At 41.6% G+C, this 26397-nt stretch overlaps 1 protein-coding gene across 10 annotated transcripts in view; it reads left to right on the top strand.

Moving 5' to 3' along the window:
• The window catches only part of CDC42BPB (CDC42 binding protein kinase beta), a 91343-nt gene extending 69958 nt beyond the window's left edge, over positions 1 to 21385 (top strand). For 2 of the 10 annotated variants that reach the window (XM_077180726.1, XM_077180723.1), the window contains 16 exons: positions 109 to 183; positions 582 to 687; positions 3002 to 3138; positions 3714 to 3853; positions 5388 to 5469; positions 9096 to 9312; positions 9700 to 9762; positions 12021 to 12617; positions 15546 to 15643; positions 15755 to 15839; positions 15985 to 16105; positions 16208 to 16325; positions 17242 to 17280; positions 17410 to 17515; positions 17606 to 17676; positions 19660 to 21385. In XM_077180726.1, the coding sequence (XP_077036841.1) occupies positions 109 to 183; positions 582 to 687; positions 3002 to 3138; positions 3714 to 3853; positions 5388 to 5469; positions 9096 to 9312; positions 9700 to 9762; positions 12021 to 12617; positions 15546 to 15643; positions 15755 to 15839; positions 15985 to 16105; positions 16208 to 16325; positions 17242 to 17280; positions 17410 to 17515; positions 17606 to 17676; positions 19660 to 19791 (2187 nt within the window). In that variant the 3' untranslated portion in view covers positions 19792 to 21385. The remainder of the gene's footprint in view (positions 1 to 108; positions 184 to 581; positions 688 to 3001; positions 3139 to 3713; positions 3854 to 5387; positions 5470 to 9095; positions 9313 to 9699; positions 9763 to 12020; positions 12618 to 15545; positions 15644 to 15754; positions 15840 to 15984; positions 16106 to 16207; positions 16326 to 17241; positions 17281 to 17409; positions 17516 to 17605; positions 17677 to 19659) is intronic. The other 8 variants (XM_077180727.1, XM_077180728.1, XM_077180725.1 and 5 more) reach the window with 5 other exon arrangements.
• Positions 21386 to 26397: the final 5012 nt, after the last annotated feature.

Below are 26397 nucleotides of genomic sequence, written 5' to 3'. Positions count from 1 at the left end.
AATTTTCAAAAAAGGAAAAAAAAATCAGAACAATAAGCTTTGCCACCCCAATCTTAAAACAAATTCTTGCAGCCTTATTTTGCTCAATTACAGTTTCTTGTGATTCAGGAACCAATTCGGCTTCAGAGGATGCCTGCTGCTCCTTCCCCCACCATTCAGTCCATTTCTCTAGCTGTACCAAAGGTAGGGGGACTGTGCTAACCTTATTCTAAAGAAAAAAGGAAAAAAAAAATATCATTTATAAATGAGCCCTCTGTGTTTTCTTGTCCTGTTTGGGTTTGTCATGTTTGTGTTTTTGTTAGGTCTGTGTTTTTAATCAAATGCTTCCACATGTACATCAGTGGGTTTTGTTTTGTTGGAGGGGATGACAAAACATGGTTGTAGTTTTGGGTCTGTCTTTTGGAGTTGGAAATAAAACTGTTACTGTTGTCCTGCAGCACCTGCTACAAGATGTACTTACATAAAAAAAGCCTAGGCTTCATAATGTACACACCGATACACTGGAGGGTGGTGGAGGGAGGTGCTTGCATTACTCAAGTCCAGAAAATGAAGTTATTTTTTATCCTGAATGTATCTTTCAGCCTAAAGCTCACCAGCTCAATATCAAGTCGTTCACCAGCCCCACTCAGTGTAGTCATTGCACTTCTCTCATGGTGGGATTAGTTCGACAAGGTTATGCCTGTGACGGTGAGTTGGTGAAACTTTCTGTAAATTTTCAGCAAGCCCCTCACAAAAGCATCCCAATGTATTTTAAGACAACCATTTCTCTGGGGAGGGAATGAAAGAGAGGGGTGGCTGCCACTGGATGATTTTTCTTTCTGCTGCATCACAGCATATTCCTGAAGTCTCTTTAGAAGAATGATGATGTATGATGAAGTGTGGTTTCCTTGCATATTGTATAATATTAATTAATTCTATTACCATTAGTGCAGGGGAGAGAGTAGGGAAGACAGGTCTGGTTTCTTTTGTTGTACTAGAGAAAACTGCAGTAATTATCTGGTGACATAAATCTGATTATGTCTATGCTATTCTGGTCATAAACCCTATATGTTAGGAGGACTGTTTGCTCTATTATTTGGCTTGTAGCCTGTCTTGCTGTCCATTAGTTTTATTTAAAATGCTTTCTCTGATGCATGCATCACTACTGAATTCCATGTTCAAGTATATGGAGGTATTTTCATTTGAAAATACTTTCTGTATATTGATTAGACACATGAACTCAGTTAAATAGGCCATAAATCCATGTAGTATACATACTACAGTATAAATAACTTTATTTCTGTGCCCAGCTTAGTTCTTGCTAGTGGCAGCCTCTCCACTGACACCCTCAGTATCACATGTAGATTGTCTCATCTGCCCTTCAGGGCTTTTTTCCTGGCAGATCTTCTGGTGGCAGTTCTTCCCCAGGAGAGCCTATCACTCTGCCAGCACTTGCCCTGGGGCTGCCTTTTGTCTCCTGTTGCTGACAGTTCTGAGCTCTTGTTTTGCATCTCTTCTTGCAAGCTTGAAACTGTCTTTTTCCTTTAGTGCAGCTAGGGGCTTCACTCTTCTTTTGTCTTGTGTATTTTGATTAAGCTCTGCATCTTTAGTTTTCCTTTTTGCCTAATCTACAGCAGTTCTTGATTGCTACAGAAAAAACTAAAATCACATTGATATAAAAATAGAGATGATTCCAGTAGAACAAAACTTTGCCAAATGTTCCCCTCTCAATCACTTGCATTTCCCAATTCCTCCTCTTTCTAATCCTGGAGACTGTGGATACAGCTACACTTACAGAAGACTGGAATTTACTCTATCCTGTGGATTTTCCCTATTCTGTAACTGGTGTACCTTGATATCCACAGTCCCAGATAATCATGCTGCCTCCTGAAAGAGCTGAATTTCTTACCTGATCTTGAGGAGCACCTACAGTTCTTTGTGGGTATGACTGTTTGGTATCCCCTGCCCTGCTGGGAGCAGACAGTAGCTCAAAGAACAAGCCAGGCAACGTGATCTGGGCTGCCCCCTCTGCTGTCTCCTCCCTCAGGCATCATGAGGAGGAGCAGGCTGTTTCCAGGTTTTTTGGAATCCTTTGAAACTTCATAATTACAGAACAAGATGTACCTAGGATATCTGCCAGATTCCCACTTCTGAGAATATGGTTAGGAGGAAGCACAGGACAGCTCAGAGTGTTCGTGCCCCTCTCTTCCTGCCTTCCCAAGCCTCCTGGTAGAAGCAGGGTAGCTGGGACAAACAAAGCAAAATCTCAGTGCAAGGATCTCACCCCTAAGCTGTGGGTCAGATGATATAACACATGAACTCATTCTACAGTTCTTGTAGTCTTTATGAGGTTTTTCTGTGTACTTCTGTGTGAAGTGCTCTGTAGACAAGACCTAGAGACCTTTGTCCCTTGCTGGTGCAGCACAAAGTGGTGCAAATGGTAAGAAAGCATTCAATGCTCCCTATTTGAACTTACTGGAACTCTGGGCAATAGGCATATATGGCTCTTTCATCATACAGTATTTCAGTCCTTGTCCCTGGTTTCTACTTTATTTATGCTTTATTTATGTCTATAGCTTGTGTTTAATATTTTAACCCTTTCTGGTTTTGGTCAGTTTAGTTTTACTTTGTCTTTGCAGTGTTCTTGCGTACTTGGATCAAATTAAACACCTATTAGCACTACCCTAATTTTTATTCCTTCTTTATTAATACTGTTTCTCTTCTGTAACTGGATTAGTTGGTGCTTAACACCAGCAAGGCTGCCCACCTCATTTTCCTTTAAATGTTGACTCAGTTCCTGCCCTTTGTGAATATAATAGGCTAAAAAGAGGAAGTGAAAGCACTTTGGAGAGTCTCATACAATATCTAGGTGTGTTCACTTCTTCAGCATAGTGAGCTATTGCAATATTTGACTGCCAGTTTCAGTGTGATTAATTAATTTGCTGAGCATAGACTATTTTAATCACCTCTTATGATTGACTCATACACACATTTCACTGTGAATTTTCTCTTTTGTACTTAGTGTGTTCATTTGCATGCCATGTTTCCTGCAAGGATAGTGCACCTCAGGTCTGCCCTATACCCGCCGAGCAAGCCAAAAGGCCTCTTGGAGTAGATGTGCAAAGAGGAATAGGAACAGCCTACAAAGGTTATGTCAAGGTAACAGTCCTTTCTTCTTGGACAAGAGAAGGATACTTAACTTCACTTACAGCTCTACAGCTTGGAACCTCTATGTTTAAACACATCTCCTAAATATTGCTAAAGCCTTAAGGCTTTGTGTGCCATCTGTGTAACTTATTTAACCTCCATTGCTTTAGATGTGGGAGAAACGCTAGGTTTTACTGCAAGAGCTGAAGGTCAGTAGATTAGTAGCTACAATGTTCATAAGCAGCAGGGGGGAAAAAAAGGAATGGTTTAAGAAAGAATTTCTGTCATTTTTAATGTAAGCATAAAAAAAAAAGTTAAACTGTCCCACCATTTCGGCATTGGTGGAATATCCAAACTTCATATCTTTATACAAGTCTTCATATATTTTTAAGCTGTAAAAAGGGATGGTTGAACTTAAAAGAGGAAAAATGATTGCTTGATTGCTTGGTATTTTTCATCCTGTTTTGAAGGACAAGTAGAATGTGTTCTAATTCCATTGATCTAAGTATAAGCTTTTCTGAACGTCCTGCTTTCTGTGTCTTCTGCATGTGTTTACACATAATAAGCAATCAATTATTTACCTGCAGGTCCCAAAGCCCACAGGAGTTAAGAAAGGGTGGCAGAGGGCTTATGCAGTTGTCTGTGACTGTAAACTGTTCTTATATGATGTGCCTGAAGGAAAATCCACCCAGCCTGGAGTTGTGGCAAGTCAAGTCTTGGATCTCAGGTTTGTATTGTTACAGCAGAGTAGAAATCCTCTCTACTGTTTCCTTAACAGGAGTGTTTATTCCTAGTACACAAGAAATTAGAAGATTTTGAGAGCTGTGGCCTAAGAAGATTCGTGTATTGTGTACCTAAACTGCAGCTGAGTTTAGGCTGATCAAGTTGGCTCAACAAGAAATTACTTAAGTGACTTTGCAGTCACTCACAGTGCAGTCACCAGTATTCACAGTATTGGCATGCTTCTTCCTAGAATTCCATTTGCACCTGTAAAAAGCAAGTGTATATTGGTAGATTGCTTTTCCCATGCACTCTGACCTCAACATTGAGTCACAGATCATCCCATAGCCAATAAGTATTCAGGAATGTTAGAAAAATTGAAGTAGCCTGCAGAAAAGCATCAACTAATTTCCACTGCAAATGGCTCTGACCCTGCCTTTTAACAGGAGTTATTACTTCAAGGGGAACCATCTGAACCAGTGAACACTGTCTGCCAATTATTTGAGACTTAAGTTGATCAGAGTAACCAAGGAAGTTCTTTTATTTCAATTTTTGGAAATATTAAGAAAGTGTAGTACCTTTTAATGTTACAGCACCTTTGTACCTGTGTTGAATATAAAGTTTGCATTCACAAGCACGTTGATTTCTATTTCTTCCAGACAGCAGTATGGTGGGGTTACAGCAGTAGGGCTGTGCTGGGAGCTCTCTGACATGCTGGCAGTGGGAGCAGGAACGTGGAACTATTGCAAATAGCAGCATTCCCATCAGTACATTGCTTGAAGCAACTCAGCCAGATACCATATACCAACTGTGCCATGCTTTATCTGCTTGTTGTAGCTGCCCCTTTGAGGCTGTCATCTGAGGGTTCTCAGATGTTTTTAATAGATGTTAACCACCACAGCTATGAATTCTAGCATGGGCAAGTTTCAGACATTAGTGTCATCTTTGCACTAAAATTGGCAATTATGGTGATCAACGTGGTCAAATTCAGTTTGAAAAGGCTAGTGCAGACAAGCCCTCTGGGGTGGAGCACTCTAAAATGCAAAAGTTGTTCTGATGTCTGTTTATTTTACTGTAATAGAGAATAAAATCTAGCTGTTTTGAAAACCCTTATTTGAAACCCACAAACTATAATTATGTTGCCAAGAGCTTTTTATGTGATTTTTCTTTTTTTCCAAAGGCCCCTCTCTTGCTACACATTGAGGTATGAATTATTCATTTCTAATGTGTCTGCTGGGCTGGAAGAGCAATATTCTTGCTTCTAATTGTAGAATAGGTGTGGTTGGGACACCAAAACTACACAAAGCCACCCTGCTTAGCTTCAGGTGGACTGAGGTACACGTACCAGATGCTGTAGAGACATAACTGAGGCTTGGGAGCTGTTTGGGTCAAGGATGGTTAGAGCATAACAAAGCAGTTGTGACCTCTGTGCGGTGTTAGGAGATTGCAGCCTATTGAAACAGTGGTGATACCAGCTAGATTTTGTTGAATAATCTGTGTGTGTGCTTGTGTGTGATGCTCTTGTTCTCTTTTCTCACTAGAGATGAAGATTTTTGTGTGAGCTCTGTCCTAGCATCAGATGTAATACACGCAACCCGGAAAGACATCCCGTGTATATTCAGGGTATGGCTGTGCACTGACTCCTACAGAAAATACCTGTTCAATACCACTGGTTTGTTTTGATAGTGGCAAATGCTGTCCAGATCTAACATTGATTAGGTTATGTAGAAGTATAAGAATTTACAAGGGCTGCTGACATATGTGCAAGAACAATATGGTGCTTCTCTTAGAACTGAACTGTAAAGAACAAAGTGTTTTATTTGGGGGACCCCCGTGGCAGGAAGGAATGGTGAATCTGACCCCATGTTTTTATTATTTATTATAATAAATAATAAAATTTATTATAATTTATTATTTAAGATGCTAATTTATTATTTTAAGATGCTATGTTATATTAAAGAATACTATACTAAACTGTACTAAAGAATAGAGAAAGGATACTTACACAATGCTGAAAAGATAATAATGAAAACTCATGACTCTCTCCAGAGTCCCGACACAGCTTGGCACTGATTGGCCAATGAGTGAAAACAACTCACACCAAAAACCAAAGAAACAATCACCTGTTGGATAAACAATCTTCAAACACATTCCACATAAGCAAAACAGGGGAGAAACAAATGAGATAATTGTTGTTTTCATTTTCTCTGAGGCTTCTCAGCTTCCCAGGAGAAAAATCCTGGGCAAAGGGATTTTTCAGAAAATATGAATGTGACAACAAAGTTCTCCTTCTTTAGCTGCTTCATTGTATATAAAGTTTGTCACTTTTTTTATTTTCTTGAGTATAATTCAGTATATTTTCTCTCTTTTTCCATTGGTATTACCAGATTCTGTTTTTTCTTGCTTTAGGAACCAGTGCTGTAACAGAATATTCTGAAACTGATCTAGTTCCCTTAATTTCATATTTAAGTATAGGAGAAAAAAATAAAATAAGGGAAAATAATGTACTGAGCTTTAATATCCCCTTTAGTATATGTTCTATCTGAATGCTGTATTTAGTTTTTAACAACAGGAACTTAATTTCTATGTTTTGTGTGAATCATATTAAATCTGGAGTTCTAAAATTTAGAAAAGAATACATTAGTAGCCAGTATCTATAGTCCCTTACATTTGAATGCAGAAACTCATTGTTTTCAGCATCTCGGATCTTCACCCATTTAGAATCAAGTCAGGAAAACATGGAAAGCAAAGATCTGTCAGTCAGTTGCAGTCCCTATCATTTGGTCCTTCAGGATTTTACTTGGGAATTGTCTTTGCTACTTGCCTGCCTCTGTGTCTCTGCTTTTCTGCTTTTTTTGTAAAAATATTTTCTGCAGTGAATTTTCATACTTTGGTTTACCACTACCTTTACCTTAAGTTTCTTCTTGTTTGTATTTTGGTTTTTGGGTTTTTTAGTTCCCATCTGCCTGCTCTCTTCTTAAATTAGCAAACATAGAATACTGTAGGGAAGGACATCTGAGGAAGAAAATATGCTGTGCAGAATGATGGTTCATTCATTTAAGAACAAGGCATCCATACAGTTCAGCCTGCCTGACTTGCTGCTGTAATTTCTGCCTGCAGTTTTTAACTGAAAGGGTATCTAAATAATAAAAATCATTTTTGTCAAATATCCCTCTGTAAAAATACATGTGTGGATATACATGACCAAATATCTCCATGGTTTGATCAGATTATCCCCTGCTAAAGAGATGTGATGAATTAACTGGAAGCTTGATGTGTGAATATATCCATTTAGGTAGGGGACCAGAGAACCTGCAGAGTTACACCTCTTTTCTCAGTTCTGTGTCCTCCTTTAAAAGCAGGATTTCTAAAACTGGAAACCACTAAACCTGATTGGGAGAGTCTCATCTCAATGTTATGTAGTTCTAGATCTGCATCTTGCTGACACAGTCACATAGAGTAGCTTGTACAGAACAGTTTAAACTGTTAATTCACATCATCTGTGTAAAAATGTGGTCCTTCTTTTGTATGTGTCATTGCACATAACACATGGTGATATTGGTAGCCTATGAAAGACAGATTTTCATTTCTTCTGGATATTCTACCAAAAGAAAACAATACCCAGCAAATTCTGTTCTACAAATAGAATGCTGCCAAACACATGTTCCCACCTCTGACTCCCCATGAATTCAAGAAGAGTAAGAATTTGTCTCAGATTCAAATATTTCTCCTTGGTAACCAGTTTTTAAAGCTGGGTGTTAGGCCATGCTGACATTCAGACACTACTGTCTTAAATTCTGCCATTGATTCACATTTCTATTAATAGTGTAGGAGTTGGCTGTAGTGGAGTGCTCCCACAGCTTAGCAGTCCAAGTTAAGAAGCCTTGAGTTTCATAGCAAATAATGGATTTTTATATGATGAATAATGCAATATATATTATGACCAACTGCTCACTTGTTTTCCTTGCATTTGACTATATATGAGTTGCCAGCTTCAAAAGATTGAGGAGTAATACATGGTGGTACTTCAAACAGAAAACCATTGCTGGAATCTGATTTTGTTTTGTTTTCTAAACATTATCCATTATGCCTCCATCTGTCTTTAAAATATTAATGCTTAGTAACAGTTTAGACAGGAACAAACCTTAATGCAGAATAGTTAGAGCTATGATCAGCTACTCAGCTCTTTCCCTAACTCCCTTCACCTCCACTTTCATATTACTTCTGAACTTCTGTCTTTGACATCCTGTTGTCCCAAGTTTACTTTCAGATTGATTTTATCTTTAAGATGAGTGTTACTGTTTCATTCATTCCAGGAAGTGTGTGTGTTGCATTACCACAACATCCATCTTTACAGTGATTTTCTTATAACAGCATGTAGGCTGAAAAACTGATATTCCATGTTAAAAGTCTTCTGATTTGCACTTTTACACCTTTTGTTGCTTTTTTTCTGTTCAACTGTTGTTACTCAGAGTCTGTGCTGAGGGCTGATCCTGGCTGTTGGCCTGTTTGTCTGTGGCTGAAAGTATAGTTCCTATGATACCATAAACCCTTCAGTCTCTTCATGCAGTACAAAACCCCAAAATATTAAGAATTACTGTATGCATTCTTCAGGCAACAGAAGTTCCTGGATAGTTTTTCTATGTAGAGCACATTCTGCTTTGAGATCTATGGGATGATTTAACTGAAAATTAAGTGAAGCCATAGTGATTTTCTTTTAACAGAGGGACATGGGAGCATGCAGTTCTTCAGTCTCAAATATTGCTTTCCTCCAGAGCTTTGAATGCAGATATGATGTGCTCTTCCCCTGGACAAATATTTGGAAAATTAGATAACAAATTCAGAACTGATGATAGCAATGCCTTTGGGTTTAAATGCATCTGGTTCACAAAGCATGTGTGTCACTCTCAGTAAATTATAGGTGGGTGGGATCAGGACAAACAAGGGTTCAGAGCAGGAAGGAGCCTTTTACTGCCATGTATTGATCATTGTAGCATTCCCTGCCCATATGTTAGGATTCAGAGTATTTAAGCAAGGCTGAATACTTTTAAACAAAGCCACTGTGGCTTGTGCAGTGGTTGTGTTTTGGTTGTTTTCTTGAAGCACTGTGGCAGTATTAGCGGTGTTGTATGTGTTTCTTGGGTACATGATTCCATTGCATGAGAAAGTGTAGTTTATTTTCACAGTTCTGTGTGATAAAAAGGGCTTTTATTACTCTAACTAATTTCACTGTCTCTGTCTGTTTAAAGGTGACAGCTTCTCTCTTAGGTTTGCCTTCAAAGTCTTGTTCTCTACTGATCCTGACGGAAAATGAGAATGAAAAGAGAAAGTGGGTTGGAATCCTAGAAGGGTTGCAGTCTATCCTGCACAAAAACAGGCTGAGGAACCAGGTTGTGCATATTCCACAAGAAGCCTATGACAGTACACTGCCTCTTATTAAAGCAAGTTTAGCTGCTGCTATTGTAGGTATGTTTGATTTAACTTTTATCAGTGTATGAAGGTGGTTGGAACTTTTAGATGGGCTTTTATAATGAGAGCACTGACATCTTGAAATAAATTCCTCAGCTGAATTCCTTGATAGGAATTTAATAATGGGCAAAAAATGCTAATCTTGCATTGATATTCAGGTTTCTTCATCCACTTGGAGTAAATAATACCGTTGAGTTGTTCAGCAGGTTGTTTTAGTAACATGGTACTTAGCATGCTTTTGACAGACTGTGTGAATTCAAGCAAAATTGATTTGCTGGTGAAAATCTGTTTGTGCAGAAATTTTTTCAGCTGTTCAAAACAAACAGCCTGTTTTAAAGATAAGACCAAGCTTAGCTGAATTAATGGCCTTTTTTTCCTCCTTAGATCGAGATAGAATTGCAATTGGCTCAGAAGAAGGACTGTATGTGATAGAGGTGACCCGTGATGGTAAGTCAGGCCATAATGCATGCAGTAATTACATACAAAATAATGAGCTCCATAACTTTTAGTGCTGCTGTAATATAGGTTGCACAACAGCCTTTCATGTATAGTAAGTATTAAGCACTCAGCTAATTGATGAGAAGGAAAAGTGAATGTGAGGTATAAGCACTAATTTGGTCATTATCGCTACATTCAGGTGAGAGGCTGAAATTAAAGGGATGAGTTACTGGGCATATCCTGACACATTCTCACCTTAGCTGTGTTCCCACAGCAGGTATCAGAATGCTTCAGCACACAGAGCATGCACAGCACACACAAAGTTTGTAGACTCCCCTTTAAAACCTCCATGTCTTATCTGTTTCTTCCAGAAATTTGACAACCACTCACATTCTCTTGAAGACCAATGGTGTCCAAAGCAAATTTGTCTTAGGGTGCTGGTCTTGTCAGTGATTTTCTCAATTCCTTATTCTGTGTAATTTAGTTTGTGGCTATTTGAAAGTTGGATTTTACTCATGCTAAAGCTTGCATTTCAATGTAAAATAAAGCAGTGAATATAGGTTTTTAAAGACTTACTTGACTTCCAAAATTAAATTATATCAGGGATCTGGTTTTAGGTCACAAGAAAATTCTTCTTGTTTAGAATAAGACATTGCCCAATTCCAGGAGAAACTGCTTTATACATGGAGACAGCAGATATTTGGAATTCTTTCTAGCAGTAATGAATGCCATTCCTTTGAGTAAACTTCCAGTGGTCACCATTCTTTAAGTAGTTAGATATAAACATAACTTGAGATGCAAATAATTCCAGGAATTCTAGTACAGCTTCTTGCATAAAAGAAAGTTGTAAATTTAATTTGAAAGGTCATTTCCTAAAGGAACAATTATCTGCATCACCATGTTATATGTAAATGTGAAAATTAATTATCAGGTTTGGTTTTAAGTTAAGGGATATTTAGCAGGAGTTTTCTCTGGCCATTCTGTGTGTTAATAGCATTTTTGTAAATCGTAATCTGTTTTTCATTTTATGGCAGTTATAATTTTTAGTGTTAATTAACTGCCAGCTGTTTATAGCAAAGGTCTTTGGTTAGAATATTGCTTAATTCTTGACAAATAAGCTGGAGTTGGAGCTAAGAAGGAAGTTATTTCTCTGTGGCAAAGCCAGTTATTTCCTAGAGCATTTCTTCAGACATTTCATCTGTTTATGCAGGTGAGGGTACACCACAACAGCACTTTGTGATTTAAACAGCTGAAGTCTTATTGCCAAGTTTAAAGAATTTGGTAACTTTGGCTGCATTACTCAACTGTTACTGAAAAAAGGCAAAGAATTTCCAATGAAGCATTCTCTTTTTTTTTTTTTTTTAAACTACAATTCACAAATATTTTTAATTCATTCAGGTAGCAGAAAAATGAAAGTTACAGTTTAATTTTATTGGTTTATGCTTATTAAGTTTCCTAGTTTAGAATTGCTCTCCTGTTTGTACCCCATTAAATACTCACTTCATTCTTGGAAGTTCTTGTATAGCCAAGATCCCCCAAAGAGCACACACTGTACCTAACCCCCTTAGCTGCCTCTAACCCTGCTTTAAAAACATGCATCAAACAGCAAAACTCCCCATGGGTAGCCTGGCTAGTCCTTGTTCTGAAAGGGTTTTCCTGGTGCCTGTCCTGAGCCTCTCTTCCTGCAGCCTAAGCCCATTCCTCTTATCCTTTCCCCATCACAAAGAGCATTTTTTCCCCATATGTGTGTTTTACACCCCCTTACTGTACTGCTTTTGTACCTGGCTGGGAGATCTGCCAACAGTACAGCATTTTGTCTCCTCACTTATCAGGATTAAATAAATATTTTATACTTCTTGTGTTTGTTTTCTGCTAATTTGGTCTTCCTCCAAAATTTACTGAAGATGCTGATGTTTCCCTGGAGGTGGGACCCACTTCTGAAGATGCAGCATCTTTCACCGTACAGATGGTACAGATACAATTATATAAAGAAATGTCTTCATTTATCCTACATGTTAAACAGCATTTTCCCACAAAGTGTTGTTGAGATTTTTGTTATGAATAGAGAGGGTTGCAGGAATGCTTTGTTTCATTGTTTGCTCTGAGAATTAATAACAGAGAATCAAACATGTGTAATAAGTGCTCTTCCTCACCTGGTACATGTCTGTGTTTAGATTAATTTTCAGGCATCACTATGTAGCACTGCAGTGTTTCTGGGCCTGGTGATTTTCCTGTTTAACTTATGGCAGCTCTTGTTTCCTTTGCAGTGATAGTCCGAGCTGCTGACTGCAAGAAGGTGTACCAGATAGAGCTTGCTCCCAAAGAAAAAATCATCATCCTCATCTGTGGTCGGAACCATCACGTCCACCTTTACCCCTGGGCCTCTCTGGATGGGTCAGAAGGGAACTTTGACATTAAGCTTGCAGAAACTAAAGGCTGCCAATTGATTACAACTGGAACACTAAAGAAGAGTTCTTCTACTTGTTTGTTTGTGGCTGTCAAACGACAGGTTTTTTGCTATGAAATTCACAGAACTAAACCTTTCCACAAAAAATTCAGTGAAATTCAGGCTCCAGGAATTGTACAGTGGATGACAGTGTTCAAGGACAAGCTCTGTGTTGGCTACCAGTCTGGGTTCTCTCTGTTGACCATCCAGGGAGATGGACAATCTATAAACCTGGTAAATCCTAATGACCCCTCGCTTATCTTCCTCTCCCAGCAGTCTTTTGATGCCCTTTGTGCTGTGGAGCTCAGTAATGAGGAATTCCTGCTTTGCTTCAGCCATATGGGAGTTTACGTCGATTCGCAAGGTCGAAGGTCACGCATGCAGGAACTTATGTGGCCTGCAACTCCTGTTGCCTGTAGTATGTATATGTTTTTCTGTTGCCATATCCCTGTTGCTGCTTTACTTGTCAAAAAAATACTCAGCATTGTATTCAATTTTGCTTCAGTTTGTCTTTGAGTATCAAGTTTAAGTTTTGATGAGTTAACAGACACGTGGTTCTTCCTGGGGGTAGTTTTGGACTTGGAGTTCCTGGATGCTGCAAGAAATGCTCTGCCTTATTATAGGACATTGAAGAATAAATAGTGGAATGCAAAATAATTTTTAGAGAAAGTAGTCCTGGATGCAGGACAGTGTCACCTGTCTATGAAATTCTGTAAAGATTTTTGTTCACCTAGAGAGCATAAATGTCCAGTTGCCTGTAGGGTGTCTTCTCTGTACTGTACTCAAATTACAGCAGAAAGTCGAAGAAGAAATGTAAGTGCAAGTCTGAAGGTTCATAAAGATAATAAGAGATAAAATTTTTCTCCTTTTGGCTTTAATTTTAGGGGGACAATATCCAAAAATAGTATAGGTGGAGGGTAATATTTAAACCACTCAGCTTGTTTCAGGAGCATTGGTTATCAGCTTGGTAGAATGGAGGCACATGCAGAGCATTTTTCAATATTCAGTAGTCAAAGGCAGGTGATGATAAATCTGGTATTTCTATTTGAAGTTCAAATAGCAATTAAAATTTTTTGAATGATTGAAGGCAATAAATAGCTTTTTGTTTAAGTAGTACAGCAAGGAGTTAGGTGGATCAGGCCAGGCCCTAATAGGAATGTGTTTAATTGTATTTGATTTGAACTGAAATTGTTTGCTTACTTTACTCTGACCTAGTTCTGTACAGAAGTCTGAAGCAAAGTCCCAAGAAAACAATGTAGTGGCAAATTTACTTTAAAACACTATTAGCTAAAACTAATGTTTCCTTTCCCTTAATCAGCTTTACAGTTTTTTGCATTTCAGCAAACTAGAGTTGCTAGTTAATGGTTTTGTCTGTTATTATTAGAAGTGTTCTTACTGTAAACTATTTTATAACATTCTTGTATGTGCAGTTCTGAGTGGTGCTGGCCTCAGGCTGTTTTTGTAGAAAGAGCAACATTTTCTGCTGCCAAAGGAAATTGAATTACTTCCCTTTTCATTAGACTTGTCCTCACTCCTCAGTCCTGGTATCTGTCACTAGTGACGGTGGGTTTTTTTAACTACCCCATCAGGAGGTTGTAAAATTACAGAATGGTTTGGGTTGGAAGGGATCTTAAAGATCATCCACTTCCAACTCCCCTGCCATGGGCAAGGACACCTTCTCTTAAACCAATTTCCTCAAAGCTCCATCCGACCCAACCTTGAACACTAGCATGGATGGAGCAGCTTCTTCCACACCCTCTGTGAGCAACTTGTTCAGTACCTCACCACCCTCAGCATAAAGAATTTCTTCCTAATATCTAGTCTAAACCCACTCTCAGTTTAAAGCCATTTCTCCTGTTGTATCACTCCATTGCCTTGTAAAAAGTCCCTCTCCAGCTCCCTTGTAGCCCCTTTAGGCACTGGGAGGTGCTGTGAGGTCTCCCCAGAGTCTTCTCTTCTCCAGGCTGAGAACAGCCCCAGTTCTCTCAGCCAGTCTTCATAGGAGAGACCAACAAAGTGGAAGTGATTCTGCTGTGGTAAACACCATGTTGTAGAGAGGTTTTGGGCTGAAACAGAGAATTTGTGTCTGGGGCAGTCAGTGCCCTCACCCCAGGAGAGGGCAGGGGGAGCACTGGCCCAGCTCTGTTAGCCCAGCTGGCCCATCAGGGTTGCTCCTGCTCCAGCCTGGTGCTGGTGTCCAGTGTGGGTGTCCTTGGCTCCGCTGCAGCCTGGGGCAAAGGCCTGGAGCCAGCTGGGCTGGAGGCTGGAGCCTGGGCCAGCCCAGTGCAGCACTGACACAGCTCTCTGGGAGCCACTTCAGACCTGGGCAGGCCCATCAGCTGTGCCTGGCACGTGCCAGCCTTGGCTGCAGATGGTGTTTCTGCCTGATGCTCCCTTCTCCCTCCTGGTTTGAACATCCACGCCAGCCAAGACCACATGCAATAGATGCTTGACCATAAATCACTTTTGTGTTACATTTTTATGATAGCTGTCCAAGGCATCCTTTTAATGAATTTAAAAAATAGCACCACAACTGTACTTCAGTTCTTCTAAGAAGATTCTGTGATGTGTTTAGTGTCCTACTGGGTTATTTTCATTTTGTTTATTGAAGCATCTTCTCTCTGTTAAATCCCTTAAGTTACTAGTAACTGCTTTTTACATCAGGAAACAGTCTTTACATGAGCAGAAGCATGTTGATACAAAGCTCTAGAGATCTCTGCTTTCCATTTGACCTAAAATAAACTTGTCTGCTGATGCTTTTTATGCTTAAAAAAAAAAAGTTGAAAAGAGAAAATGAGTTACGGGCTTTAAGCATTGTGACATTTTTCTGTCGACTTGATGAAAGTAACCCATACATGAATATCTAAAGCTAGAAAATTGTAAGCAAAAGAGGAAGGAAATTGAGAGCAGATCTGCATCATGAGTTCATGACCCAGCTCACAGATGGTGGCTTTCTCATCTCCTCTGCACTCAGCAGATGTATAGTTAGTTTGGTGCTTCTGAAGTAATCCATAGCAAAGCTGGCTGCTCAGTTCCTACCACCTAGCAAATTTGTATGCATGTGAAAACTTCAGATGCCATTTTACAATTTCATGAAATGGCAATGTGAAGTTTTAAAAAATACTGAAAGGGTCAAATTTAAATATTTCCATAATGCTGGTAGTTGTCATTAGCAAATCTATTCTCACCAAAAAATCCGTTTGAAACAGGGGCTTTGAAAATGTGTTTTAAAATGTATCTTGCACATAATGGAAAACTTATAACTGTTTAAATCTGCTCAAATGTTTGTTAGTTCTGCACTACTGAAATGACATTAGGGTTTTCTGTTTGTTTTCAATCAATGCAGGTTGCAATTCTTCATATGTAACAGTGTATAGCGAGTATGGTGTTGATGTGTTTGATGTGAACACTATGGAATGGGTCCAGACTATTGGCCTGCGAAGGGTAAGTAATTTTCTTTGAGTATTGCACTTAATTGGGTTACTTTCAAATGAGGTGTTTCTTCAGAGTGTATGCTAGACTTGAGGTAATTCTCTGTCTCCTTCCTCAAAACAGATCAGACCATTAAACATGGATGGCACACTGAACCTCCTTAACTGTGAGCCACCAAGGTTAATATATTTCAAGAACAAGTTCTCAGGTGAGTCCTGAACAAGGGGAGAAATGAGGAATTCGTTCTAACTGGTTAATTTTCATCATGTTACCTTTGCACTAGATGAAATTTGTGTTGAATATGTCTAGGTCAGCCTGTACTCTGTAAGTGAAGTTGCTTTGTGCTCTTACAGCAGGAGCTGGCCTCAGTGTACCAGAAACCTCTGACAACAGCAAGAAGCAAATGCTCCGGACCAGGAGCAAAAGAAGATTCGTATTCAAGGTTCCCGAGGAAGAGCGGTTACAGCAAAGGAGGTAAGAATTTATTTGTAAATTTGTAAAAAATAACTGAATATACATGATGACATGCAGAGACTGGGAATGCTAAGAGTAAAAAATCACTCTTTTTTTTTTTAGGGAAATGCTTAGAGACCCTGAGCTAAGGTCAAAGATGATTTCTAACCCAACGAATTTCAACCACGTGGCTCACATGGGACCAGGAGATGGAATGCAGGTCCTCATGGACCTCCCACTGGTAAAATATATTTATAAGGGAGGGATACATATGTGCATTTGTTCTTGCTCACAAAAGCTGTGAAGTTGAGCTGGATGGGCTCAAGTATTATCCCTGTACCGAATTCTTCTTTAAATCCTTTTGAGAAAGGTGAACCTTCCTGCTGTGCAATGCTTCTAAATCCTGTGCAAGGAAATACTGTTAGCTGACTTATGAATGAGACACTGAAAGACAGATATCTCTGCCAGGAGCTTGTTAGTAGTTCTGTATATAATCAATCTCTCCTCCTTCCTTTTTTTTTTGTCTTAAAACAACAGAATGAGTTTCCTTTCCCCTCATCCTCTCAACATTCTGCTCTTGGTATCACCCCCAACAGGCTTTGAGCACGTCTATCACATGAGCCCTATCTCTGCTGAAATCTCTCTTCAGAGTGACCATTCCTCACTGCAAGGCTCCCTTCTGCTTTCTTCCTCTTCCTGTCCCTCCTCTGCTTCCCTAGCAAGGGTAGGAGTAGCTGCAAACTGTTAGGAACTGGAATATGGTATGCTTGTGGCACTTCACCAATTCTAGAGCAATAACAAGGGGAAAAAAAACTAATGCTGTAGAGGTAACTAAAATGCATGCGACTTGCAGTGCTTTATAGCATTAATTTTATTTTGTATTTAACTAATACAGCATTTTAATGTTAAATCTACAAGAGGAAGATGTGAAGGTACACTTTTATGTTCTGTATGTACCCTCCATCCTAGGGCTGTTAGTCAGGCTTTCTCTTGTCTTTCTCAGGTAGCCCAGATGTGGGTCAGGCATTTGTCATTTCAGCAGGAGGAGGAAGGAAAGCAGAGCTGTTAGTACAGTCCCTGCCCCTTCATAGAGGGTTTGCTGGCTGACAGGTTCCAGTGGCTGCTATGGGGCTTAGTTCTTTCTCTGTCTTTCTCAGGGTTTGTGTCTGTTACTGAAAATATGTGGATGTGGTCAAGTAAGTTCAGTTTTTCTACCAACACTGGGTTGTAATAGCTTCAAAAGCACCGTAAAGTTTTCATGAGTAACAACTTCTTCTTGGATAGCTTTTGTTGCTGGCTAACAAAGTGTTTCATTTACACTGTAGAGTGTCCTACCTCCTGCCCAGGATGAAAAATCCTGTCCAACTTCAGCCAACCTGTCACGGCAGCAGCAGCAGAGAAACAAAACCTACATCTCATGGCCCTCCTCAAGTAAGGCTGCAACAAGCTGCTCACTTCTGGGCTGTAATCTGTGATGTCTACAGGAGCTGTAAATTGCTTTTTGTCCTTTCCTCTCTGCAGGTGGCAGTGATGTGGGAGCAGCCATGCCTTCCCGAAGTATGTCCGACCCTGACCAGGAGTTTGACAAAGAGGTAAAACAGCTTCTGTACATGGACACCAACAATATCCTGTTAACATAGATTGCTCTCTTTTTCCAATAAATTACATTCCCAAGGAAATACTTCATAGAGATGTTTATGGAGATGTTTTCTTTCCACAAGTGTTTTCCTCAGCAAAGGTTATTAGATAAGCTAGCACAAAGGCAAAGCTGTGAACAGATCTTCTGATGGTGATATTTTAAGAAATGTAATGTCTTCGATTAAGCTTTATAGGCAACGGAAATTTGACTAATTGATGAAATGTCCTCAAAGCTCCTAAAAATGTTCTCTGGGATATTAGCATAGAATAGCAGAGTAATATGACTAGTTAAGTAATTTTCTGTGCTGCCTTAAGGAAGACTTTTTGTCATGTAACTTGAAAAAGAATCAAATTTATGATACATAAAACTGCTTTTAGCAAGAATAAGAGTATGTGCCAGTAGTCACCAAACTTAAACTGTCTTGGCGCTACAAAACTGATGTTCCTGAATCTAAATAGGGAAGATACATGACTTTGTATCTGTGATTTATCATATCTTTTCTTCTAAGCTTTGCTAAAGCAGTGTCTGTGCAAGGGGAAAGTGTTAGGAATTATTCCTGGGAAGCAAAGTCCCTGATTAAGATATTTTTTAGTGCTTTTTGGTACCCAACTGCAGGCCCATATAATGCTCTGAATTTTGAAGCATGTTTTTGTGAAGCCAGACTTTTGCTGGATGCCTTAGCACACACCAAGTCCAGAGTTCTGATCACACCTGTGGTCTGACTTCCTTTGTAACCTTTAGTTAGCCATTAAAACACATGAAAGTGGGGATCTCTAAACACAGGTATTTTTGGACTGTGTTAGTTATTCTGCTCACCTTTCCCAAACTCCATTATATTCCATGCTCTATTTGTAATTGTTGTTTGTAGGCATGACTAATGATAGATTCGAAAGGGAATTTTTACAACGTTTTCTCTTTTTGGTAGCTCTTACAATTTCTTATGACTTTAAATTTAAAAAAATAGTAGTTTGAAACTGGAAAGAGGCTCTAATAACACCTTTTGGCTTTCTACTATTTCCCCCATGGCTTTTGACTTTATGAACCAGATCATGTAAGGATAATCTTGTTATAGATTATCTTATTTTTCTTGAAGCCATGCAAAATCTTCTGAACAGCATTCTTGAAGGATGTTACCTTTCAATCTATTTGCTAAGTATATATTTATCTTTCTTGGAAATAACTTGCTGCAGTGGTAACAGGCTTTTTTTGTGCAGTATTTCATTAGCTGTGAATCTGTGCAGCGCTCAGAATTGTAACACACCAAAATAGTGGGAAACTTGCCAGCCATCCTGTTGAAGTGAGACCAGCCTGTGAAGGCAAATATCCAAGGGCTAATCTCATACTGGGGAAATAACTGTGGATGGTGTTTATTAGATATTGACATAGGACATACCCACTAAGTGTATTGTCTTTCCAGATCTCCAGCCAGATTCTTGGCAGCCTTCACTCATTTGTCAAGCACTTCACAGGCTTGTTGCTGTTTTGTAAACAGTTCATAATGCTTGTTTCCTTCCTCCTCACCAAACTGAAGATGATTTGACCATAGTTTTTATGTGTTTACATAGCCAGATAAAGCTACTCCTGGGCTATAAAAATTGCCTAAAAATTTCAGGCTGGTAAATTCTGAACAACAGTGTACAGATAGATGTATTCCATCAGGAAAGCTTTGCAGTGGCTAAAGGAGAGGAGCCAGAGATGTAGCAATTTCCACATACTTTACCATAATTCCTGCTGCGTCAGAGGTCGCCTTTGGGACTGCACTAGAGCCTGTTGATGGTAATGGAAGTAATTGCTTGAATGTTTAACCATGGAGTTAATCTAATGCACACTGCTTCCTAGGTGTTGCTGACCCTCATTTTTGAGTGCCTTTGAAAGCTTTTGAGTGTAAAGAATTCACTTCAAGTAAACATAATCCTTTAATGTTTCTCATTAATAGCCGGATTCAGACTCCACCAAACACTCTACTCCATCGAACAGCTCAAATCCAAGTGGTCCCCCAAGTCCCAACTCTCCTCATAGGAATCAGCTTGCGCTGGATGGACTGGACCAGTCGACCTGTGACGCGTAACGCTCCCGCCACCGCGGCTCCCGTCACCCGCTGCTCCACGGCGTTCAACTGCAGGGCAGAGCCTCTCAGATGCTAGTGCCAAGACTGACACAGACTCTCTAGTGTTGTACAAGAATAATTATATATCCAGATTGTAGATACAAACTATGGAAATGAAGAAAATTCTTTACTAATAGCGATTGAGCTTTTTATGCAGAATTGTTCACTGCTCGGTTACGGTTGATTCCTTTCTGCACAGCTGTGACAGTTTTATTGCATAGGAGCATTTAAGGCCACCAGTAAATAGTCTTATTCTTATGGTGAAAGAGAAATAGAGTTACTGATAATGTTGCTACAATATCAGGAATATTATTTTTCTATAGAATGATGTAATGTCTGATTAGCAGGAAATCCTTTTAGACAGAATTTGGACTTCTAAATAGGAAATGTGAGCAGGGCTAGTTACATCCTCAGATGAATACACTTTTCCCTTTTTCCTGTAACTGTTTTTTTCCTAAATCTTAAGGAGAATGGTAGGAAGCTGTAGGTCGTTTCCAACATCAGTAGAGTCACCAGGAAGTCAAAGAAGAGCTGGGTATAGTTTTGTGGCCTTTTAATTCATTTAGCCATTACATATACAGCTGCATAACTGTCTTTCTATCTTTCTACCAACTTTTTAGTCTTGTACATAGGACTACTGACAGTTATCTCTTTACCCATTCCCTGCTTTTAGTCCTCATCAGTCATTAGTCAGGGCTTTTAAAATACTGCTGTGAAAAAGATTTTACTCCTAGTTCCTGCCTTTCTCCTCCTGAGAAGTTGTTTCTCCTGGGTTTTTGGTGTAAGGACACACTATGCTGTTAAGCTAGCAAGCCTTCTTGTGGACGCATTGCCCTCGGAGTCTGCTGGACCCAGGGACTGTATCGCACTAAAACATCAGTCTGTTCATTGGTTACCAAAGTGGAACGTGAAGGATGTGTAACTGGGGGTGCTGCTTTTCTCATTAATTGTATCCTCACCTGCATGAAGACCCCATGATTATTAATCAAGTATTGATCATGTAGAAAAATGCACAACACACTCCTGTATATTTTGCGATGGCCCACGTGCGGTGGTGTTTGCGTGTATATTTAATCTCATGCTTCCATGTATTATACATTTAGTACTCAAAGATTTGTGACCATGTTTCATTAAAAGCTTGTAATTAATTCAGTGGCTGGCATATCCAGTTTGTCATTGTCACACTAGTGTGCCTTCTGTGCCAATTTTATGACAGTTGGATGTCACTTATTTAAAATTCAGTTTAAATGGGCTAATGATATACCAATGGCTAATGTTCTTTTCTGAAACACTGTATAGGACGTGCACTTATCTTTAGTTTAAACTGAGTGTTCTAGTCAACATTTAATCCTGTTACGTTAAGTGTTCGACAGTACTTGCTCTTTTTCTCAGATTCTTGATAAAGGGGCTCAGTTAGAGCTGGACACTACTGCTTTGGGGGTTTTCTGGTTTTTACTTTTTTAATGTAAGTCTAAGTCTTTGTAATTATTGAATTGTGAGAACATTTTTGAACAATTTACATGTCAATAAAGCAGAAGAGGGAGGTTTTAAAGTTTATAGTCGTCTGTCTTGACATCTACCACTGACACTTGCTTCAGTCTCATGGTAAATTCACTTTGTTCATATGGACATTTGACATAAACTGGAGGTATTTTGGAGCTCCCAAAGCACTGCAAGAAAGGTGCATACTGCTGAAGGTAAATGAGTGTTCAGGAGCCATGGAAATCCTTTTGGTGGAATACAGTGCTGAAATTTTGTGCCCTTGGTTTTGTTTTAGTGTTGTCATGTCGTTGATTTGCTGACCCTATTAATTCCTTTTTAAATTATTTATATGACTCGTTAGTTACAGCTGAAGCATGGAAAGGAGGCTGCAGGGTCTACTCATGCATTTTAACTATCATAAAACAATAAATATATTTCACTTGTCAAAGCAGTACTCCCAAGGAAAGGCTTAGGAACATTTCAAGGATTGGTGTGTGAATGGTGCAGCCCCCCTCATACAGGGTTTTTTTACAGCTCTCCTCATGCTCTGGTATTTGAGCACTATAGAGCCCACTAGTTAGACAGTGCCAACATCTCCTCTAGGCTGTCCTAGGTAAGCATCCCTCATCCCTTATGGAGTGCCAGGTGTTCCTGAATTGTTCTTGGTTTGTCTCACCCTTCTTGGGGAAGGCTGAGCTGGGTGTTTTGGACCCTGCTGTTCTTGCCTGACCAAACCTCCTGGGCAGGCTGGATGGGTTGGCTGGGGAAGGGGCTCCCGCACTCTGTCCTGGGGATGGGGTGATAGCTGACAGGAGATCTGAGGGCTCTGTGCTGGAAACCTTCTCACAAGTATTCATGCTAATCAGCCTTTGACTTTTAAAAAACATTTCTCCTGCTCTTGAGCTGATTTTTCTCTGCACAGTGAGGGCTTGGGATGACAACAAAGTCTTTAATTATGGGGGTATTAAATCATAGCACTCAGCAGTGCCAGGGCTTGGTTATAATTTAAGCAGGAGAACGTTTCTAGAAAAATTAATTAATTGCTCATATGAATACATTATTCTTTTTTTTTTTCCTGCCTAAGTCTGGCCAAGCAGAATTCCTTCCCAAGTCCTCCACCACAGCCCTTTCCAGATCCTATTTTCCCTTACGGATTTTGATTCTAGTTACCAAAAGAGTCCTCTTGAGCCCCCAGGAAAATCTTCATAAATGCAGGCATTCAGGTGAAATGATTCTCTGACAATGCACTTTCTTATCCCTGGAGGCACCGGTCTAGGACTGAAAGTGAGGAATTGAGCTATGCAAGGAATGAGAGTAATTTGGTGTCTGCCTGTTTCTCTGCTCATTCCATTCTCACAGAGTTATGACATCAGGTCCTGAAGCTGGAGTGGTGATGGAACTCACTGGAACAATTGGTCACTTCTAGCGCAGATCTTTTCCCCAAAAAGCTGAGTATTTTGGAATGCATCCTGCTATCACTTGCCACCCAAGAACTAAACTCATGTGCCACCATCTCTGTCTGCAGAACAGGTGTGCTGGGAATGAACAGCTTCCTAAACAGGTGCAATCTGCTGGAGACGGGGGTGCATAAAAGCTGCCTTTAACTTTGCAGGGTAAGGGCTTAACACAGCTAAGTCACAGGGAGGGGACCCCAGAGTGGAAATGCTGGAGGTGCTGCAGGCACCCTTGTTCTGCACAGCACCAGATTGGCATCCCTAGGAGAAAGCAGATGTGTAAAATCCTTGAGAGCTGGCACTGGTAGCCTGAAGCACTGAGAAGCAGGAAAGTGTTTGAGGGAGGAGATGACTGTGAGAACTGAACTGCACCTTGAGGTGCAGTTAAGAAAAGTGTTAGTGAATGGAAGGTGTATAATGACCAGAAGAACCCTTGTCTTGCTGAGTTTAGCTTATTTTGAACCAAAAAGAACACATGGCATTCTTGCATGCCAGGCTACTGGAGCATCTTGTGTTCCAGTTTGCACCATCTGCTCTGGATGAAGCGGCTCTGGCAGGCAGAAGGGAGGACAGTCCAAAAATCAGTGTTCAGCTGCCCAACCCTTTCCTTGCCCTGCTGTGGCAGCAGCTCTGCCCGACCTTCTGCCTGCTTGCACCCCTGTAAATGTGGCTCCCCTGTCAGCTTCCCCTCAACATTCTTCCCTGGCAGCCCTGGGCTCCTGGCAGCTCATGGGCTCCAGAGCTGCCACCTTTGCCCAGAGCAGGGCAGCCCCTTCCTGCAGGGTGAGAGCTGCTCTGGTGTCCGGGGCTTGGCTCTGGCAGGGCAGCACATGGGGCTGGAGGGGCTCTGCTTGAGGGGAGGGAGTTCCATGCACACAGGACCACGTCAGGAAGACAGGAGGGAAGGCACGGTGCCAGCACAATCTCAGTGACTCCAAGATGTCCTAAACATGTTTTTGGGAACGGGGGGTGATGATGAGACCAGGTATCAACTGCGGGCCTGGTGTGGGATGCCCAGGGAAGACAAACGCTGGCAAGAGCAGGTCCCAGCGGTGCCTGATGCTCAGGCCAGCGCTGCCGGCAGGGTTAGCTGAGGACAGGAGCAGAAGACAGCAGGACGTGCTCAGCCAGCGGGAGCTGCAGTGCTGTGCTCCAGCCAGAGGAGGAACATGGACTAAGGAATCAGCCCCTTCCCTGTCCTTGCAGCAAATATTTTCCCTGCTCCCCAATAAGCTGCAGCACTTTTTTGTCATCTGACTGCACAGGTTCATGCAGGCTTATTGATGCTTTCTCATAGATAAAACCCTCAGATTTTTTTCAGCCTCGCCTCCTTTGCTGTTCCTTACGCAGTGCCCGCTCTGCAGTCCCGTGGGGACAGGCAGTGCAGAGCCCTGCATGCTGATGGACACGGCGGAGCTGCCGCCCCGCAGTGCCTTGGCCGGCCCCTGCCAAATGCCCTCCTGCCACTGCTCCCTCCTGCTGAAAGAGATATAAAAAAATACATTCGTTGAGCCAAGTCTGTCTTTAGGCTCAGGGATATTTTGAGGACTCTGCCACAATCCGGGTTTGTGCACAACTTCTGTGAGCGGCTGTATCGTGCAAAGGGAAGGCGCTGTGCTGTGAGTTGGTGCCCATTAATAGTGTGCAGGTTGCTTTTTCTTTTCACACCCTAGCAAGCAATGACTCCTGACATCTTGCCATTAACAGTAATGCATTTTGAATTAGTCTGTCACAGTGGGGGACCCCTGACACTCAGGACCAGAAGCAAAACACAGCCATCAGGTGCCCAGACCTGCCGTGCACAGCCTCAGTGACATAAACCACCCATCCAGTGTGCTGCTTACCAAGGATGTCTGCGAATTAAATTCCTTGTTTAGGCAGGATCCCAGGAGACACTTGTGTACCAAACCCCTTTGCTCTGCCCTGCCTGCAGCACGGGCTGCGTGTGTGTGTCGGTGTGCAGCAGTCATGGATACAATCATGGATACAATCACGGATACAGCTGTTCTTCCAGCAGCTCTCGATCCCCAGCATCACAAACTGACTCTGGTGCTTCATTTTGTTTCTGCAGAGCTCCCCCCTCCCTGCGGCACGCTCTGTACAAGTGAGCGAGTGGCTCCTGAAGGAAAAGTACAGACTGTGCTCTGCTCGTGCACTGACAAAAATTGATCTCTGCATTAATTAAAGCCTCTATTGTAAGTGACCTCGAGCTGCTAATGCATTTTAAAAATGAAGCTTCGCCAACAGCAAATTCAAACAAGTAGGGGTGACCAGCTCCTGCCATGGGCTGCTCTGCCTCTCTCCGTGTCGGTGATGTGTCCCAGGAGGGTGTCCGACTCCACAAACACACCCCAGCCTGTGGCTCACCCTCAAATCCCTGTGTGACCAGGGCAGCACACAGAGCTGATGTCCTCAGCCACTCACAGGGGAACACCATCTTATGTGATGGTCCTGTTGCTAACAGGTTTTCTTTTCTCTCCCTCAGCCCATGGCCATGGGATGCTCCTGCCTTTCCCCTTCTGCACAAGTTGTGGGGATGCAGCCATCGAGACCCCTCCCAATCCTCAGATCACAATTCACACTCACAATGAGGGAGGCCCAAAAACAGCCAGGGAGGGAAGAAATTCACTCTGAGGTGGGGACTCCCTGGGGGTCACCCTTGAGCCCCTTCCTCGTGTGGGCAGTGCTGGTGTGATGGGCTGCCTGGGGCAGTGATTGGGCTGCCTGGTGCAGTGGCCTCCAGCCTGCAGCACTGCATCGGCCTCAGAAAGAAAATTCCTCTGTGTGTGTTTATATTTGAAGGCTTGTGGGCTGGAGTCACCTGCAATGAACTGATGTGAAAGAGGAAAAGAACACAAAAAGGCCCTCACAGCAGAAAGCAGGGACGGAGCTGGTGGAGGATGTGGCTGCCCTCACAGGCACCATGGTAACACCACAGCTGCTGAGCTGCACAGAGCCCAGGCCATGCAGGGCTGTCCAGTCCTGTGGGGTCAGCAGGAGGGCTTGGGCTGGGGATCCACCTCGGGCTCATCTCACAGGAGTGACTGTGTGTGTTGTGAGTTCTTGGGTACTGTCCCTGGGTCACTGCTCCCCACAGTTGAGGCACTGGTTGTAGGACCATGGATGGTGGGGATTGGGTATTCCCCATGGCAGCGGCTGCAGGCTGATGGCTTCCTCTGCTTTTTGTCCTGCCTGGTGACCATTTCACCCAGCAACAAGTGCCTGACAGAGGCAGCAGAGACTCCTGCCCAGGCAAGCTGCTTTTTGCCCCGCAGGAGAGGTGAAATCCCAAGGGGGTGTATGCCCTGAGCACAGGACTGCTCCTGGCTCTGCCCCACTTGCAAATGCACCACAGCACCCAGGAGCTCAGAGAGGCCTTGCTCCCTGCTGGCCTTGTGCTCTTGTCCTGCCTGTTTGCAGAGGGCAGGGCTGCTCCCACCACCACAGGCTGCCTGCTACCTTTTGTCAGGGCTCTGATGCACCTAATATGAATTCCCAGCCCTTTGAGAAGGGATTATGTCTTCCAGAGACTAGAACAAAATATTATAAACTTAAAATAGCTGCTTCCTTATGGAATATGCCAACAAGCCCTACTGAATACTCAGTAGAGTGTAAATTTGCATCCATTTGC

This window comes from Agelaius phoeniceus, chromosome 6 (assembly GCF_051311805.1).
Source record: "Agelaius phoeniceus isolate bAgePho1 chromosome 6, bAgePho1.hap1, whole genome shotgun sequence".
Taxonomy (NCBI): domain Eukaryota; kingdom Metazoa; phylum Chordata; class Aves; order Passeriformes; family Icteridae; genus Agelaius; species Agelaius phoeniceus.
The sequence above is the reverse complement of the archived record's forward strand: the minus strand, read 5'-3'. Positions and strand labels throughout refer to the sequence as shown.